This window comes from Epinephelus fuscoguttatus, linkage group LG15 (assembly GCF_011397635.1).
Source record: "Epinephelus fuscoguttatus linkage group LG15, E.fuscoguttatus.final_Chr_v1".
Lineage (NCBI taxonomy): Eukaryota > Metazoa > Chordata > Actinopteri > Perciformes > Serranidae > Epinephelus > Epinephelus fuscoguttatus.
The window spans coordinates 42,505,987-42,523,702 of NC_064766.1; the positions used below are offsets into that span (position 1 = coordinate 42,505,987).

Consider the following 17,716-nt stretch of genomic DNA (forward strand, 5'->3'; position numbering starts at 1 on the left):
CTTGCAGGGAACAGCAGGCTGTAGCAACTTCTTCTTCATGTCCGCATACTCGGTGCGCCTTTGTTGGATGTCAGCTGGAAGATCTTGAAACACCCGGAAAGTTGTACCGTTCCAAGACAGCTTTTTGGTCTTGGTCGCAGCCCCCAAGATGAGCTGCCAATGGCTCCATCTCAACAGCCACACAGGAGACGGCCTCGTGGTTCTCCTGGGTCGGGCGCAGGCTGAAAGAAGACTGCCTGGGCTTTCCTGCAAATTTGCACAATTCCTGTTTAAAACGGGCTATGGATTTGTCAGACATTTCACATGCAGGTAAAAAGTCATGAAGCCCTTAAAATCTACTTCATGTGTTCATTAAGGGCTTCTTACATTAACATGTTTAGTGGTGAAAGTCACGGGGCTCTTAAAATCGATGTCATGTGTTTCGTGAGGGTATTTTAAATTAAGGTGTTTTAAGGGTAAAGTTTTGAATCCCTCAAATTTTAAGTCATGTGTTTATAAAGGGCTTTTACAAATAAAGTGTTTTATGGGGAAAGTCATCCAGCCCTTAAAATCCACCTAATGTATTAATTAAGGGCTTTTAAAAATCAAAGTGTTTTAATGAGAAATTCACGAAGTCCTTAAAACCTATCCATGTGTTCATTAAGGGCTTTTAAAAATAAGGTATTCTAGTGGTGAAAGTCACAAGGCCCTTGAAGACTATTTCATGTGTTTAGTAATAGTATTTCAAATTAAAGGATAAATTAAGGATCTTGATTTATGTTCAGATGTCATTAAGACAGGGTCCATCAAGGGGATTTTAAGGGATGATTGTTTGGGGGAGTCAGTGAACTTGTTACTGACCAACAGTTTGATTTGTTGATCATCCTGACCAGCAGGGGGCGGTAAAACATCCAGGACACACACACACACACACACACACACACACACACACACACACACACACACTGGGGTCCTGCCAGTTTGATTGATTAAGTGATGATTTATTACATTAATGTGACAAACTTAATAATAAAGTAAAAATAAAGTCACTTACAGTCTGTTGAAAGTGTTTGATTTTTTTTATTTTTTTACCCCCTCACACACACACACACACACACACACACACACCTGTGGACAGTTCCCCGGAGGAGGAGGAGGAGGAGGAGGACAGGTGTATCGAACAGCTGGCTATATTGGCTGTGTGACGCATTGATTGATCGGTGATTGACTTCACGGCCCAGTGTGGGAGGGGACCGGTGACTGTGGCAGATCACACCCGGCAGACGGTGTGTTCTCAGCGGGCAGGATGCCATGTGGATGCGGGCTGCTGTCCTGCAGCATGCAGGTTACACCGCCGCCTCCGAGCCGCTGATTAGCACCGCGACAGGCCGGGGACGGAGACCCGAGCAGCCCGCAGACCTGATGACTTTCTGCACACTCCTCCGGAGCAGACAGGCAGCCGCTCTCCTCCGCGTCTCCCCGGCCGCATCTCTGTTGGCGGCTGGCCGTCGGGTCCCCGGGCCCCAGTCCTCTGTCTCCCCGCCGGTTTCAGCATCTGGACCCGGACCAGGTTCAAGTCAGGAGGGGAGGTTTCCAGCAAAGGACGCTGTCGCAGTTACATTTTGAACACAGTGACAAAATGCGAGGTTGAAACACACAAAGTGAAGCTGACAGTTGCTGATGTTAAGTAGTTTTCAGCGGGTTTGGCTGCTGTTTTCCCCGCTGTCTCTGGTTTCATCCTCCGCCTTTGTCCTCATGTTTTCTCCCGGAGTTCCTCCCCCTGCGGCGCTGGGCGGAGTTTCATACCGGACTAGACGCTCCTTTTGTCGGATTCGTTTCGAGCTGACTCCCCGGGGTTTACGGCTGAAAAAAACACACTTTGAAAGTCCCGAAATAATCCAAACGACCACAGTGGTGTGCAGTGTGAAGCCGGGTCTCTGTCTCAGGCTGAAGGTGAGTAGTTAGATGTGATTTTAAACAGATTTGTGGGGTTTTCTGGTCGTTTGTCCCCGAGTCACCAGAACATTCATGGCGGCTTCGCAGTGGAGGCTTGTGGGGCAGCAGCGAGTCATCCAGCCGCTCAGCACCGAAACCACCACATGCAGCAGTTTGGCACTTTAATACCTGACAGCACAGAAACATCTCATCATTTTCAGGCCGATATTTTTACAACCAAACACACACATGTCGACGGATTCTGTCATTTTAGCAGTTTTGCTAAATGATGCGATTAACGTTATGTGCTGCACGTGTCAAACACGACTTTAAACAGGTTTTTATTTGAGGCCGTGTTTTTCACCTCTTCGCTAAAATCGCAGTTTAAATACGTTTAATGGCAAAGCTTGACGCTAGCTTGTGTCTCGAGTAGCTCTCTGCGTGCCAGCGGAAGCTACGTGGTGACTCCTGCCGGAGGACGGACGCCATTACCGGGGCAGCTGGAGCCTGGCGGCCCGCTGGCCTCAGTTGTCGCGGTGCGGTCACGTCTCAGCGACAAACTGCATTTAGAAACCATAAAACTAAAGTCAGCCGCAGACACGTCTCATGTAACTCGAGTTAATACGCTCATCAGAGGATTTTGGTGATTTCGGCTCGTAAACAGTTTATTTCAACAAACTTGTTGAGAGCAGACCCGACCGGCTCTCTACCGCCCTCCGTGCTTTATTTTGGGTGAAGCATTTTTCACAAAGAGCCAGTTTCAAACTTCATGTCAAAAAGATAAAATAAAAGCTTCCTGGTGTGTTGGGTTTATGCCGAACTGGAGATTTGGTCACACAGTGTGGTGTGAACGTCTCACCTGAGCTGTGTGTGTCACTGTGATCACACCTGATTTAAAGTGGCAGTTTGTTGAACGGAGTTTGGTCCAGTCCAGTCCGCCCTCTGACTGACCTGCTCCGGGTCAAACCGCTCTGAGCTCACCGACAGCTGCTCAGCTCTTTCACACACTCTGTGTGTCTCACCAGAGGTACCGACACAAACCTCCTGGTCTGCGACCCTCAGTTTGACCTTGTCAGCGGGTCGCGGTGACGCCACAGCCGGGGAAAGGTTGCCTCGCCCGGTCAGTCAGGGTCAGTCAGGCCGGGATCAGAGCGCTGTGGGCGGGCAGGAGCAGGCGGAGCAGCCGCTCAGAAATCTGTGATCACAACCAAACAAACCTGTAATATAATGCAGTTATTATAATAATGATAATATTCTGACAGCTTCAGTTCGGTTACTTGTTTCCTTTTTTTTTTTTGTTTTAGAGAATTCAGCTGAATCACAGGTGTAATTTTCATCATCACCTGTCATCAGACATAAGTGATGATGAGGTCACATGACAACAGATCAGTCTCCATGACAACTGCAGATGAGGCCCATGTGATTCAGCTGAAAGCTCTGTGACCTTTCAGTCTCACTGTGGAAGACATTAGATCACACAGGTGTCCCGACTGAGGTGGACAGCTGTGGTGTAGTGGTGGTTGATGAGGTGGGTGCACTGCCAGGTCCACAGGTAGGTCACTGATGAGGAGGTGGACAGACTCTCCTATTACAGAGCCTGTTCAGCTGCTCAGTGGGTCTACCTGAGCGTACGCTGCACTACACCACTGCTGGACACTGATTGTCAATGTGGACATGTCTCTGTATTAATATGTGTGTGTGTGTGTGTGTGTGTGTGTGTGTGTGTGTGGCAGAGGGAGGGGACGGAGTCTTCTCCGTCAGTCGCTGCATGATGAACGGCAGCAGCAGCGTCTCCACGGCTCAGAGTGCCAGGATCAAAAGTGAACCAGGTAACTGCCCACTTCCTGTGACCTCATCAACACCTGTCTCACTCTCCTGTCCCCTCTGTCATGTTTTACTCTCTGCTGACATGCTGCTGTACCTGACAGGTGTGTGTGTGTGTGTGTGTGTGTGTCAGCAGATGATTGGACAAAGGAGGACTGTCTGACTCTGCTGGAGAGGATTCGCAGTCTCCTGCCGGACGCAGACGGGATGAAATATAAGACCACAGAGTCGCACTTCGACTGGGACAAAGTTTGTTTCGGCAGCTTCACCGCAGAAATGTGCCGCCAGAAATGGCAGAAAGTCTCATCAGAGGTACACATCACCATGGCAACCATCCCATAACTTATACCCGATTACTCCTTGATGTCATTCTGCTGTTTGGTCTGTTTAATCCTCTTAAAACTGCAGGATTCAAATCCCCTAATTTATTCCAGTCCATGAGTGTCTCCAGTAATTAGTCCCACGTCTAATAAACCTGTAAAAAATCTCTTTAATTAGCAGCTAAGAATATTTAACTGAAATCCCTTAACCTGAAAAGCTCCTTAAAGCTTCTGTATGTAAGTGTCAGTAACCTCTCTCTCTGAGGTCATTAGTGAGCTGCGGTCAGTGTCCTGCGTGGTGATGAGCGAGGGCCTGAAAGTCAGCGACAACAGTGACAAACAGCGTATGGACTGACGGACCGTCATCATGTTGACAGAAAGCAGAGAAACAATATTTAGAGTAACATTATTATCTCTAATGATCCTATATTCCATTCAGACCATCGGCTCTGTGATACGAACGAGCTCATTGTTCCACGTAGCGTAGCTTTACAGCTACATGGCTAAGCTAAGCTCAGGTTATGGTCGTTAGCCGCCCTGCTAGCTGTAACTTAGCTACACTGCGTGGGTCTAGTTTTGGTTGCTTCATAGCTGATAAAGTAATTTGCAAACCAGCTGCTGGAGTCTGGAGGAGTTAACTGATATCCACTCAAGATAGTATTTTGCTACGTTAGCTTGCTAGCAGTTTGTCCAGACGTTAGCTCAGGTTAGGGTTAGCTCATTGGCTGCTGCATCACTCTTGGCTGGTAGAAAGCTCTTGTACCGTTACACCAGTTATGGTTGGCAAAAACAACACCATTTGTCACATTAGCGGTGAAGTAATTTGGAAAGCTAGCCGGCTGATGTGTCCACTCAGTATTTTGCTTGTGATGACGTTACAGAGAAAGTAAGCTAAGGTTAGCCAGCTAGCTGTAACCAAGCTAGATTGTATTGATATGGTGTTGGCTACTTTGCTAAATTTGCGGCAAGTCGGCTAATTGACCAACCCAGTCAGCCCTGGAGTCTGGATATCGTCAAAGACATTCATCACTTGTGTTCCGTTAGCTAGCTAACTTGATCTGCATTAGAAAGCAAGCTAATGTTATCTCGCATTAGCTAGCTAAAACTACGCTGTCGGAATGTTTTTTGTTGTTTGATGAAGACTCTGATGTGGGCCACAGGCTGACACGTGTTGGCTACACACGATAAAGTTAAGTGTAAGTTAAAATAACCCCGTGGAGGAATCCACAAGAAAAGCACTGGAGCACTTGTGATGAATTTATTAATGACTAACGTTTCGACACCAACTGCGTCTTCATTAGAGTCAAACAGTACAGGTGCCAGGTAAGAAGGTTAAACACATAGAGACTCTTCTCATTGGTTTACAGAGAGTGGGAGGTAACCCAACAATTAGCCAATAGTACTGTGACAGCACTCACACAGCTCGTCAGTACCAGAATACACCACCAGTGCAGTAAAAACAATCCCATCCAAATATATACAATCTTAGCATTGCATTACAGGAAGCAAGAGAGGTTAAGCTCCTCATTCAGTGGTTCAACTGTTTTGAGGGCGTGTGTTCAGATAGTGGTTTAACGCCTCAATGCCTGCGTGATGTGGGATGCATGTGTAGAAGCTTTGGACGTCGCAGGTGACTAAAATAAAGTCTTTTTCAGTCACAAAACCGTTCACAAGGTTCAAAACATCTGTCGTATCACCAAGATAGGAGGGGAGTTTGACAACCATCTTTTCTAGGAAAAAGTTCAGATACTGTGATGAAGGTTCTGTGAGACAGCCAGTGCTGGATACTGTGGGTCTGAGAGGCGGATTGTTAAGTGCTTTGTGATTTTTGGAAGGCTGTAAAAGACTGGGCATATGGGGTGTTGCACAGACTTCTTTTCCTCCAGACCAAATGTGTTGACTAATGGGGATGTCACTTTGAGAAACATCACAGTTGACATTAATGTAATGATAGAGAAGCCACACCTTTTAAAAAGAAATCGAGGTTCATTCCCCACTCCAACCTCAATCCCTCCATCATCACATACAGCCACCTGGTAGAAAATGATTTAATTACAGCCTGTAATAAGAAAAGCAAAGAGACAGACTATAAGAAAAATCTATCAGAGGCTGAAATCAAATGTCTCAATGAACTTGAAAAAAGAAATGACATTATCATAGAGTCTCTATGTGACTTGGAGGATATTTAACCTTCTTACCTGGCACCTGTACTGTTTGACTCTGATGAAGATGCAGTTGGCGTCGAAACGTTAGCCGTTAATAAATTCATCACAAGTGATCTGAGTGCTTTTCTTCTGGATTCCTCCACGGGGTTATTTTGATCTGTGCTGTCCTGTTCTGAGAAGCACTGACCTCCAATTGCGGAAGGGCTGAAGCACAAGAGATTCCCTCTACCTGAAGTGTTAGTCTGCAGTAAAGTTAAGTGTAAGTGGTCTGCAGTAAAGTTAAGTACAAGTCTGTATGAGCTGATGAATGTGTACCATGAGTACGTTTCCAGAGGCAGGTTGAATAGATGAATGAATGAATGAATGAATGAATGGGAGGATCGAGGACAGATCTCTGAGGAACTCCACTGTGACACTTTGACCTTTCTGAGGAGTCGTCATCAGAGGAGATGAAGCAGGATGTAGCAAATGAGTGAGGACTCACAGGTTCTGATGTTTCTAACGAACACTGTCTTGTTTTGGGTTTCAGGTTCGAAAGTACAGAACAATGACGGAGCTCATCGTGGACGCCATGGAGTTCGTCAAGAATCCGTATAAAGGCAAGAAACTGAAGGTGAGACTGCTGATCCTCTCTGAGAGAGACCAGGGACAGGTTGCACAAAAGACCTTAGGTTAAGAGTTTCGTCAAAGTCGAGGTTAAGGATTTCCTTAAAATAAAATTGGTTCCACAAAACACCCATAAGTCTTCTCCTTAAGGTTTACTTAAGGGGCAGCAGTAGCTCAGTCCATGGGGACTTGGGTTGGGAACCAGAGGGTCGCTGTTCAAGTCTCGGTCCAGACCAAATATGGTGTGTGGACTGGTAGCTGGAGAGGTGCCAGTTCACTGCCGAGGTGCCCTCGAGAAAGGCACCGACCCCCCCGACCGCTCGGGGCGCCTGACCATGGGCAGCCCCCTCACTCTGACATCTCTCCACTTAGTGCATGTGTGTGTGTTTCTGACCTGTGTGTTAATGACAAGGGAGTGGAATAACTGAATTTATTTACTGAACTGATTAATAAAGTGGTGATGATAAAGTGTGATTAAAAAGTGATTAAAAAAATAAAATAAAATGTTCACTGAAGTGCAACATGACAGAGTTTTCGGTGATAAATAAAAACTAACCCTAACCCTGATCCTTTGGATCAGATTTATTCTTCCTCTGATGGTATTCCTCCAGACGTTTCATCTTTTCCTCCTCTGGCCTGTTTGGTTTGATTCTCTTCACTACTTCTTTCTTCTGTCAAACCATGAGCCGACTCTGAGACAATATCAGGCATCACAAACAAACAGTCTCCATGGAAACTGTCACCGCTGTAATATAGCTTTCAACTCAGTGTGTGAGTTTTTCCTTAACTAGGGAAACTTTTAAGGGATGCTGTACAAATGTTTAAGTCCCTCAGCTGAGGAGAAATTAAACCTTAAGTGTCATACTTTAAGGACAAAACTCAAGGTGTTGTGTGCAAACAGCCCCAGGTCTCATTTACTGGAGCCCGGACAGAGACCGAACTTTAGATCAGACTGCTCCTGTTGCTCTGACCTGTGACCTTTGACCCTGACTCTCATGTTCAAACAGACTCATCCAGATTTCCCAAAAAAACCCCTGACTCCATACTTCCGCTTCTTCATGGAGAAACGAGCCAAGTACGCCAAAATCCACCCGGAGATGAGCAACCTGGACCTGACCAAGATCCTGTCCAAGAAGTACAAAGAGCTGCCCGACAAGAAGAAGGTCTGATATAGACTCTCACACACACACACACACACACACACACACACACACACATATTAATGTATCATCAGAAGTGAAAGGGTTAATCCGGCCTGGTGCTGGTGACTCCTCTGCTCTTCCTTATTTTGTCTTCTTCACTTTCCTGCAGCAAAAATACATCACAGAGTTCCAGCGAGAGAAGGAGGAGTTTGAGAAGAACATGGCTCGATTCAAGTGAGTTCATCTACGACCAACTTCAAACTAACTTCACCTCCCAGCTGACTGTTGACACCTCATCGTGAGCAGTTATTGTTAGCATGTGTTTAGCATGTAGCGTGTCTAACGTCAGCTGACCTGCAGGGAGGACCATCCGGAGCTGATTGAGGAGAGGAAGAAGTCCGACCTGCCAGAGAAACCCAAAACTCCTCAACAGCTGTGGTACAACCACGAGAAGAAGACCTACATGAAGCTCCACCCAGAGGTACACACACAATACACACATTATACACACTGAGACACACTCACAGTGGGTGTGTGTGTGGTGTCATATAAACACACAGTCAGTGAGTGAATGTGTTTGTTGTGTGCAGGTGAGTCAGAAGGAGCTGAAGGAGGCTCTGAGGAGACAGTGGTCCCAACTGTCTGACAAGAGAAGACTCAAGTGGATCAGCAAAGCCCTGGAGCTCCAGAAGGACTATGAGGTACCAGAACCAGACCAGACTTAGCTGAGCCAGACCGACCTGAACCAGACTGAACCAGACCGACCTGAACCAGACTGAACCAGACTGACCTGAACCAGACTGAACCAGACCGACCTGAACCAGACTGAACCAGACTGACCTGAACCAGACTGACCTGAACCAGACTGACCTGAACCAGACTGAACCAGTCTAGACCAGACCAAACCAGATTGAACCAGACTGAAGCCAGATGATTCTCAGCATGAGCAGGTGTCTGTACTGAGATCACATGTTGATCTGTGTGATATCATGTGTGATGTCATGTGTGATGTCATGTGTGATGTCATGCAGGGCAGTATGAGAGCGTATCATGAAGCTCACCCTGACGTGAACTCTGACGATCACGTCCGCTCGGTCCTCACTAAAGCAGAGAGACAGCTGAAGGACAAGTTTGACGGACGGCCTACGAAACCACCGCCGTGAGTCTGAATTCACTTTCTGCTAACGAGCTAAATGCTAATGAGCTAAATGCTAATGCACCCATGAACAGGAAGTTTATCAGCTGATGTTCGATGAGTAAGAGGGTAATGAAATGGTGACAGGCCGCCGGTGACCTAGCGAATGTTGACAGGATGTTAGTGTGTGTTTGGAGAGTGGGCGTGGCTAACAGCTGTGTGTTCCTGGCCAGTAACGGCTACTCTCTGTACTGTGCGGAGCTGATGGTGAACATGAAGGACGTCCCGAGCACGGAGCGGATGGTGCTGTGCAGTAAACAGTGGAAGATGATGACGCAGAAAGAGAAGGACATGTTCCAGAAACGCTGTGAGCAGGTTGGTGTCAACACGCCAGCATCACGCCAGGATTCACCTCCTCTTAATGTGAAATCTGCTCTCACTTCCTGTTTCTGTCTAACCTTTGTGTTTCAACAGAGAAAGAAGCAGTATGACATCGACCTGCAGCGGTTTCTGGAGGTACGTCAACATGGCATCATCAGCTGCTTCCTACAGATGTAAAAACATGAACCAGCTCAGTGCAAACACTGAAACGCCTCCGTCAGAAAAAGTTACCTCTGTTTGTAAAGAGTTCAGACAGCTTCACACACAGGAAGTTAATCCGACCGCAACAGGAAACAATCCGTCAAATATTCATCCGATAAAATCGCAGTTCACAAACTCAGACAGGAAGTCAAAGACACGACGACGTGAACACTGAGGGTCGATATGAACGTAACGTCGGCTCGTTTGTTTTTCAGAGTCTCCCGGAGGAGGAACGAGATCGAGTCATGGGTGAGGAGAAACTGGGTGGAGCCAGACTGGGAGGGGGTGTGGCCGCCAGCCCGCACAGAGCCAAGTCTCCTTCCGTCAAGGTCTGAACGTTCTTCTTTAACTCCAGGTCGGATCCCTGTGACTATGAACTCACCTGTCAGGTGGTGTTTCTCCTGTTGTCCCAGGAGCGGTGTCGGGAGGCGGAGCCAGAGACGTGGGCACCTGCCGGACCACCGAAAGACAGACGGGATGGGAAGAAGGCGGCAAAGCTTCCAGTGACACCAAAAACAGCCGAGGAGATGTGGCAGCACAGTGTGATTGGAGACTACCTGGCTAAATACAGAGTGAGATCATTATTGTTGTTGTTCTTGTCAATATTCACCTTCAGTTTGATCAGCTGTCGACAAAAACACCTCAGATTCATTAAACACTTTTATTAGGAGGAAATACACAACGATGAATCGCAGCTGTGTCACACTAACGACGCTCCGCCTCTTTCACCTTGAATGTTTTCAGAAATAAACTTTGTGAATTGTCTGGTTGAGATATCAGAATGTTATTTCCTGTTTGAAGCAGTGAGAGAGAACTAGACTCCGCCCAGCTAGCAGACATTTATCCAATCAGTGCATTTGATGATACATCATCAGTGTGAATGGCATGAAGCAGCAGCGCGCCCCACAGCGTCCACACAGGAACTGGGGGAAATGTAGTGTACAGGGTTTGACTGTTGGTCATGTGACTTGCTCTGCAGAGCGACCGCAGGAAGGCTCAGGTGGCGATGGAGGCGGCCTGGAAGTCGATGGAGAAGAAGGAGAAGATTCCTTGGATCAAGAAGGCAGCAGAGGATCAGAAGCGTTACGAGGTTCAGTACCATCCCGTGGTCAGTGAGCCACACCCCCCATACACTGACCCCGCCCACCTCTAAATTTTTTCAATTAAAGAAAAACAAAAAGTCACCAAACGTGTTTACAGAAACTAAAATATTTTGAAAGAAAGCACGCCTGGCCTGGTGAACCACCTCGGGTTAAAAAGGCGTGTTTTCTTTTTCAAGTTGCTCGATACACTGTACGAGGAAAAAAAATGACCAAAAACTTTTGGAAAAATAGCTAATTTGTTTTGTTTTTTTTCAGTGGCCAAAAAATTTCATAGAAAAATAAACGGCAAACACTTGTTGAAGAAAAACTAATAGCTAGAATTTTAAAAAAAAAGAAAATTGACAAAAAATTTCAAAGAAAAAAAAGTGCCGATTTTATTTTAAAGAAAACATGCGTAGAAGTCACGTTTTCTTTAACACCACAAAAAGTTTTCTCACTTTATTCATGAATTTAAATGTTAATCTGTTTAACTGTGTATTGATTATTGATTGGAAGCCGTCACACTGACAGGATATAGTATTAATACTCTAAACGACCCCCCTGTCGTCCCTCTGTGGACGCGTCTCATGGAGTTTGTACAAGGCGTTGCACTGACTGTGGGTGTCCTGCAGAGGGAGCTGTTGGAGATGAGAGCTCCAGCGGCGGCAGCGGCGCCGGCTCAGAGCCAGAGGAAACCCAAGTTTGATGGAGAACCGAAGAAACCTCCAGTGTGAGTCTGACTGTCGCTCTCATGTTGAGTTCAGTGACACCGACAGGAAGTGTTTAACGAGCTGAACTGATGATGTAATGATGAACTGACGCTGTGGTAACGAACAGGTCATGACACGCTGTGTTTTACTGCAGCTTTATTTCACTGTTTACATCACGACTTCAACAGTCAGCTGGTCGTTATGTTCTGGATTAATCAGCCAATGAATGAATGAATGAATGAGTGATGTGTTTGGTGGCAGATGTTCACTGTAGAATCCAGCATGTTGGAGAAATCTTGACATGTTTGGAGGAACCAGTGAACTTCTGTCTTCCTCAAAGAATTTAAGCGGCCTTGTAGTAAGCCCCTCCCCCTGCTGACTCTGTCCAATAGGAGCGGGTATCAGATGTTCTCCCAGGAGCTGCTGACCAACGGCGAGCTGAATCACTTCAGCCTGAAGGAGCGCATGGTGGAGATCGGGAAGAGGTGGCACAAACTGAGCCAGAGTCAGAAAGACAAGTACAAGAAGATGGTGGAGGAGCAGCAGGTGGAGTACAAGGCCGAGCTGGAGGACTGGGTCAAGGTAACTCACACTGTCGCCACGGCAACCGCCCATGTCTGGAGAACAGCGTCCGTTCAGCACCTGATGGCGCCCGACGTGTAACATGAACCATAAAACTTAATTCATCTGAAGGGAAAATTGAATTGAACGATAACAACTTTATGAACGATGCAACAACGACAGAGAAACGTGAACTAAACACAGCTGCAGCTTTATTTATCATCTTCATCGTCTTCATCATCATCATCAACAGTTTCAGAGAGGCAGCCGTGACGCTCCTCCGCCTGTTGCTCATTAAATATCTATTTTAAAAAAACTCACAGCAAAATCTGAACCCGAGACATTAAATGGAAAACAGCTAAAATATTGATGAGATGGAAAATAAATGAAGTCAGTGTGAACAGGAGCACAGTGAGTGTAAATATCAATAAAAAGGGACTGTTGTATATTTATCGGGGGGGGGGGGGGGGGGTCTGATGATTGTAAGTGTGCTGGTGATTTCTACCTGACGAAACACATAGAGTCAGAAACTCGTCTTTCTGTACGTTTAACTCAAACAGTCCAGACTGAGCTGAGTACGCAGAGCGAGGCTGTCAGGGATCTTTAACCAGCGTCTCATCCAGTCACGCCCTCTGACATCACGTGAAGCACTCGCAGCTTGTTCCACGCCGACAGACGGTAAACGTCATGTGGGCCACTCGATCCTCTGACGTCCTGACGAGACATAAAATGCAGCGTTACATCACGTTCTCTCTGACGACGGCTCAGAGGCCAAAAAGTTTCCGTTACAGAGGTGTTACATGCTGCATAGATTTGACATAAATGTATAATGTTTATTATAGTGTTGATTACCATTTAAATTACATTCATAATTTCCATCACAAACATTAAAGGTTGGAGATGAAGAAAGCCTCAGTTTGTCCCTTCTGTGGATGATGCTGGTGCCTTCGGACAAACGCTTTGTTTTTAGCCCAATGTATGTTTTTCTTTTTTCTGATGGAAGCATGTATCGCACATGATGTGTTCAGGGACCACTGGAAAAAGACAATTGCAAAGAAAAAAAAAATACGATGGCCAAATTTTTCTAAAGACCCTCCAAACCTCCGTGAGGACGTCACAAGCACCGCGGGGTCAGAGGCGATGGGTTCTTTAGAACTCACCCAGTACTTTAAAAATGACAAAAACTTTAAAGACAAACATTAGTAATATAATGAATACCAAAAATGTAATTGACACACTTTTTTTCACCATCCCCCGCCGTAAGTGACGAACAGTCCCTAAAGTACACAGAGAGGTCAGAGCCAATCACAGCTCAGACAGCTTTCATGATGTGACTGTTGCTAAGCGAAGTTGCTCTGACGCCAGTCTGTGGATGAAGATGGACAACACGTCCCACAGAGCTGAACCGTCGTCCTCTGGTGACGTCATTTAGGGATTGGGGGCGGAGCCAGCCACCAGGGGATGTTTAGTCATAGCGTCCATCTTTATTAATCAGTCTGTGTGACACACAAACAATGAATGTCTAATTTTGTTGTTGTTGTCTTCAGTCTCTGTCTCCTCAGGACCGAGCCGTCTACAAAGAGTTCTCCTCCTCGGTGAGTGTGGAAAGTTTTTGTCCAATCACAGTCGTTGTTTGCAATAACTCTGGGTAGAAACACTGCATCACATAAATAAAATCAAATGACGCTGAACAAACGCTGCATCAGTTGGTCCGATTTCAGCCACCTGGAAAAATCCGTATCAGTTTTTCAGAGCCAGACTCCATCAGTCGCTGTGTGAGGAGCAGATATCTGAATACAGCTGTAGGTGTCGTAGGTGACGTGTGTCCACAGCAGGACGCTGCTCAGCTTCTGTCTCTGTGAGTTTCATTCATCACAGCTGAAACCTCAACAACACAGAACAGCAGATGATCCCAGCAGAAGCATCTCAGAGGTTTAACTAACGTTCTTTAAACGTTGCAGCTCAACCCTTCACAGATCGTACAGATCTGTCTGTTCAGCCAGCCGTCCAGCTGGAAGTGACTGTCGTTAGCGTGACGTCATGATGATTCAGTCTAGAGTCCTTGTTTTTATTCTTCTCTCTGTCCCGTGAACTGCAGCTAACGTTAGCGAAGCTAGCAGCAGAATACGTGGACACTGAGCTAACATGATGTTGATGCTAATCACAGGCGGTTCATTAACAGTTTAGGTTTTTTACATTCAGGGAATTTGTTTTAGTGCTGAGACATAAAAAACATCCTGAATATAAAACAGAAAAAAAACACAATAAAGAGTTCAGTTTATTAAATTCGTACAGCTGCACAACGACTGCACTGATATACATGAACAATACCACGTTAGCTTGTGTTTATTTAGTGGTAGTTATATTAGTGTAATGTCAGAAATCCATCATAAGCTAACAGGACCTGAGCTAACGTTAGTAGTGTTTATCTATAGCTAAGCAGCTAATTGCATTTCTTCAGTAAAATCTTTCACAAGCGGAAAGAAGCACCATCATTGGCACGAATACTCCTCGGGGGCTGTTCATTTGATAAAACCCATTAGCCACGTAAAAATTAAGATGGCCACCATTTTTTCCAAGCTGGCCGCCAATTCAATCCCAGAAATGCTATTTTGGGAGCAACTTTGTGTAAAATTGTCCAATAAGTATAATCTTGATATCTAATCATACATTTTTGACCACAGAGAGGACAGATTATTGTATTGGAGAGGCCAAGAAGCTTCCTTCTACCATATTTTCAGCTTACTGATCTCTGGGCTGCTAATTTGAATGTCGTGCAAGGTGTAAATGCTACCGCTTTGGTCTTGCTTGCACAGCACTGTGTAGCTGCAGATGTGAAGATTAGGCTCTGTTTCATAGGTTAGTTAGAGCATAGTTTAGTTATACTCTAACACAACTGTTGAGTCTAGAATGTTAAGGTTATTGACATTACAGATGAATTTGATGTGAAAAATGTACATTGATTCTAAAATGTTCAGGTTACACATACTTGCATTTTACATTTTGTATGTTTTATGCTATACTGTACAAATGACATGTACAGTAGTAAGCAAAGGATCATATTCAACTTCTCATGAGCAAATCAATTGACCGTTTTTGTACATTTCTAATAAATGTTTTGCTGGAATGATGTTGTGTTTATGCATAATTTGAGTAAATGGCATAAAGAGATATAAAAATGATGTCTGATGTATACATTTGAATTTTCCATAGTTAAAAACTAATTTGACACCAGAATCATTGAAATTGGCCCAGAAAATGAAGTTTGTCATAATAGATGGTTGAAATGGCGGCCATCTTTAAAAATGGCAGCCATTTTGAAATTTACGTGGCTAATGGGATTTTTCAAAAGAATGACCCGAGGGGAACACTCAGTCAAATTTTGGTGCTTCTTTCCAGATTTTAAAGATTATTTTGCTTATCTGCTGAGCTATACCCATTATCCAGTGTATGCCAATGAGTCGTTAGCCGTTAGCCATTAGCCGGAATAAACTAATTTTCACTTACTAGATAGATGTTTTTTTTTTCTTTTTTTTTTTTTTAATTTTAAGTTAAATTTAGCGGGGCTAAACTACAGCTAATCCATCATAAGCTAACAGGAACAAAGCTAACATTACTTTGGTAGTGTTAGCCATTACCAGGGCTAAGCTAATGTTAACTCACTAGATTCATGTTTGTTTTTTTAGATTTTTAAGTTAAATTTAGGCGGGGTTAAATAAGACTAATCCAGCATAAGCTAACAGGAACAAACAACACATCAAATTATTTTTATTAATTATTTTTTATATAAAAACACTCAAACTATAAAATAAAGAAAACTTGTGTCGTCTTTAAGCTAATGTTTAGCATTATGGTCTGTTAGTGACTAACAGCAGGAAACTAACGCACCTTGCAGGTTATTGTTTGTTTCAGCGTTTAAACATGTTGTTTGTTTGTTTGTTGGTGCTTCATCAGAAACGTCGCAGCACCACAAAAGTTCGCAGCAGTCCTGGAGCTAAAGTCCGTGTGACGGCGAAGAAGGCGGCCAGTTCAAGAGCCACCACGCAAACAGTCGGCGTGAACAAGAGAGCCATGGCCTACAGAGCCAAGGTAATACACTACACAACCATGACTACACAACTACACACTGTAAAATAAATCTCATTTTATTATGTGGTTTCAGTTTTCTTTTTATTTTGTGGAGTGGGCATTTTGAACCCTCAGTGCCGTCTGTCAGGTCTGTGTCTGTCTTCCAGCAGGACATGACCGACTCAGACGAGGAGAAGAGTGACTCGTCTGACTCTGACGAAGATGACGAGACTTCAGGAAGCACCGACAGCGACGATGAGGATGATGAGGTGAGAACACAAAACAAAAACTGAAGGATTTCAGGGAGCATTTAATCAATCCCTTTAAAACGACCCCAAATTAAGGGTTAGTTAGGGGATAAATGAATCTATCTATCTATCTATCTATCTATCTATCTATCTAGAGTATCTTAATGGACTTATTTTAATTTTAAAGGGTTTTGACAGCAAAGGTCTTAAAATGAATCAGGCATGAAAGACTGATTCTTTAAAAGTACCTTAATTTTGCACTTAAGGGATTCACTACAAATCTGATCTGTAAAAAACTTAATGGATTATTATACAATGTTTTTTAATGTTTTTTTAAGGGTTTTGTGTTCCATCCCTGAATTTTCCCTTAAACTAAAACGTGATGGAAAAACTCAGGTTCTTTATTTTATACACGTGTGTAGGTCTTCACTGCTTACGAAAACTCTTAACTGATATAGAAACACTTAAAACTGCATCAGGTGATTATTAGCACATTATTAAAGGGAAGATTTTTTTTTTTTTGTCTTTTGTCAGAATGACGATGAGGACGAGGATGACGAGGACGATGAAGATCAGACCTCCTCAGAGGAATCTAGTGACTCAGACTCGGACTAGCCCCGCCCCCTCCCCCTCATTGGAGAGGAAAGGCTGTGCAGGCCACGCCTCCTCACATGCCAATCATCCAGGCGGGCCAATGAGAGAAGGTGACGCCATGCCGCGGGGGCGGGGCCTGAAGGAGCGTTTTGTTACCCGTGTGTTTGTTTTATCGAGTGTTTGTTGGTTTTTATCTGATGAATGTTTCAGTAGGGCGGAGAGCCGTTTCTTTTGTTGTTTTTTGAGCAGTGGAGGGGGCGGTGCTTGTACAGTTTGACAGACAGGGGGAGGGGCGGAGCCTATTGGCTGTCGTTTGTTACAGCTGAGGGAGGAGCCAGTGTTCAGCCTCCAATCAGATGCCTGCCTGAGAAAATTAATTAATAAATGCACTTTTTCTCATTGTTGTCTGATTTCATGATGTACTGAAATGCACCATGACATCACACCGTGACATCACACTATGACATCACACTATGAAACCGTAATTACAGAGGAAGTCCTCAGCTCATTCTGATCATGTTTAAAGTTTCTATTAACATGTTCAAACACACGTCATATTTCTCATTCTGTGATGAACACCTGGAGCCAAAAAGCTTATTATGCTCTGACTGGTCAGAGTTTACAGGTGTATTCTTTTTTTTTAAAGATATTTTTGGGGGGCATTTTTAACCTTTATTGTAATAGGACAGACAAGTGTGGGAGGGAGAGGGAGAGTGTGAGGGGGAGAGAGAGAGACATGCAGCAAAGGGCCACAGGCTGGAGTCG

General features: G+C 44.8%; 1 protein-coding gene across 7 annotated transcripts; it reads left to right on the plus strand.

Moving 5' to 3' along the window:
* The first annotated feature begins 1,549 nt into the window (after nt 1-1,549).
* ubtfl (upstream binding transcription factor, like) lies at nt 1,550-17,349 on the plus strand. Of its 7 annotated transcripts, none has more exons than XM_049599292.1 (20): nt 1,551-1,932; nt 3,648-3,743; nt 3,872-4,050; nt 6,753-6,836; nt 7,837-7,992; nt 8,141-8,205; nt 8,332-8,452; nt 8,562-8,672; nt 9,003-9,130; nt 9,340-9,481; nt 9,581-9,622; nt 9,904-10,017; nt 10,102-10,260; nt 10,668-10,796; nt 11,403-11,500; nt 11,873-12,062; nt 13,589-13,636; nt 15,996-16,130; nt 16,280-16,378; nt 16,892-17,349. In XM_049599292.1, exons 2-20 carry the CDS (start codon nt 3,683-3,685, stop codon nt 16,970-16,972), a joined length of 2,142 nt encoding a protein of 713 aa, XP_049455249.1. In that variant the 5' UTR covers nt 1,551-1,932; nt 3,648-3,682; the 3' UTR covers nt 16,973-17,349. The 7 variants fall into 7 exon arrangements, with proteins under 7 accessions (XP_049455253.1, XP_049455252.1, XP_049455249.1 ...); XM_049599290.1 differs by having other exon boundaries at nt 1,552-1,932; nt 16,277-16,378; nt 16,892-17,348; XM_049599291.1 differs by having other exon boundaries at nt 1,552-1,932; nt 3,875-4,050; nt 16,277-16,378; nt 16,892-17,348.
* The last annotated feature ends 367 nt before the right edge of the window (nt 17,350-17,716 follow it).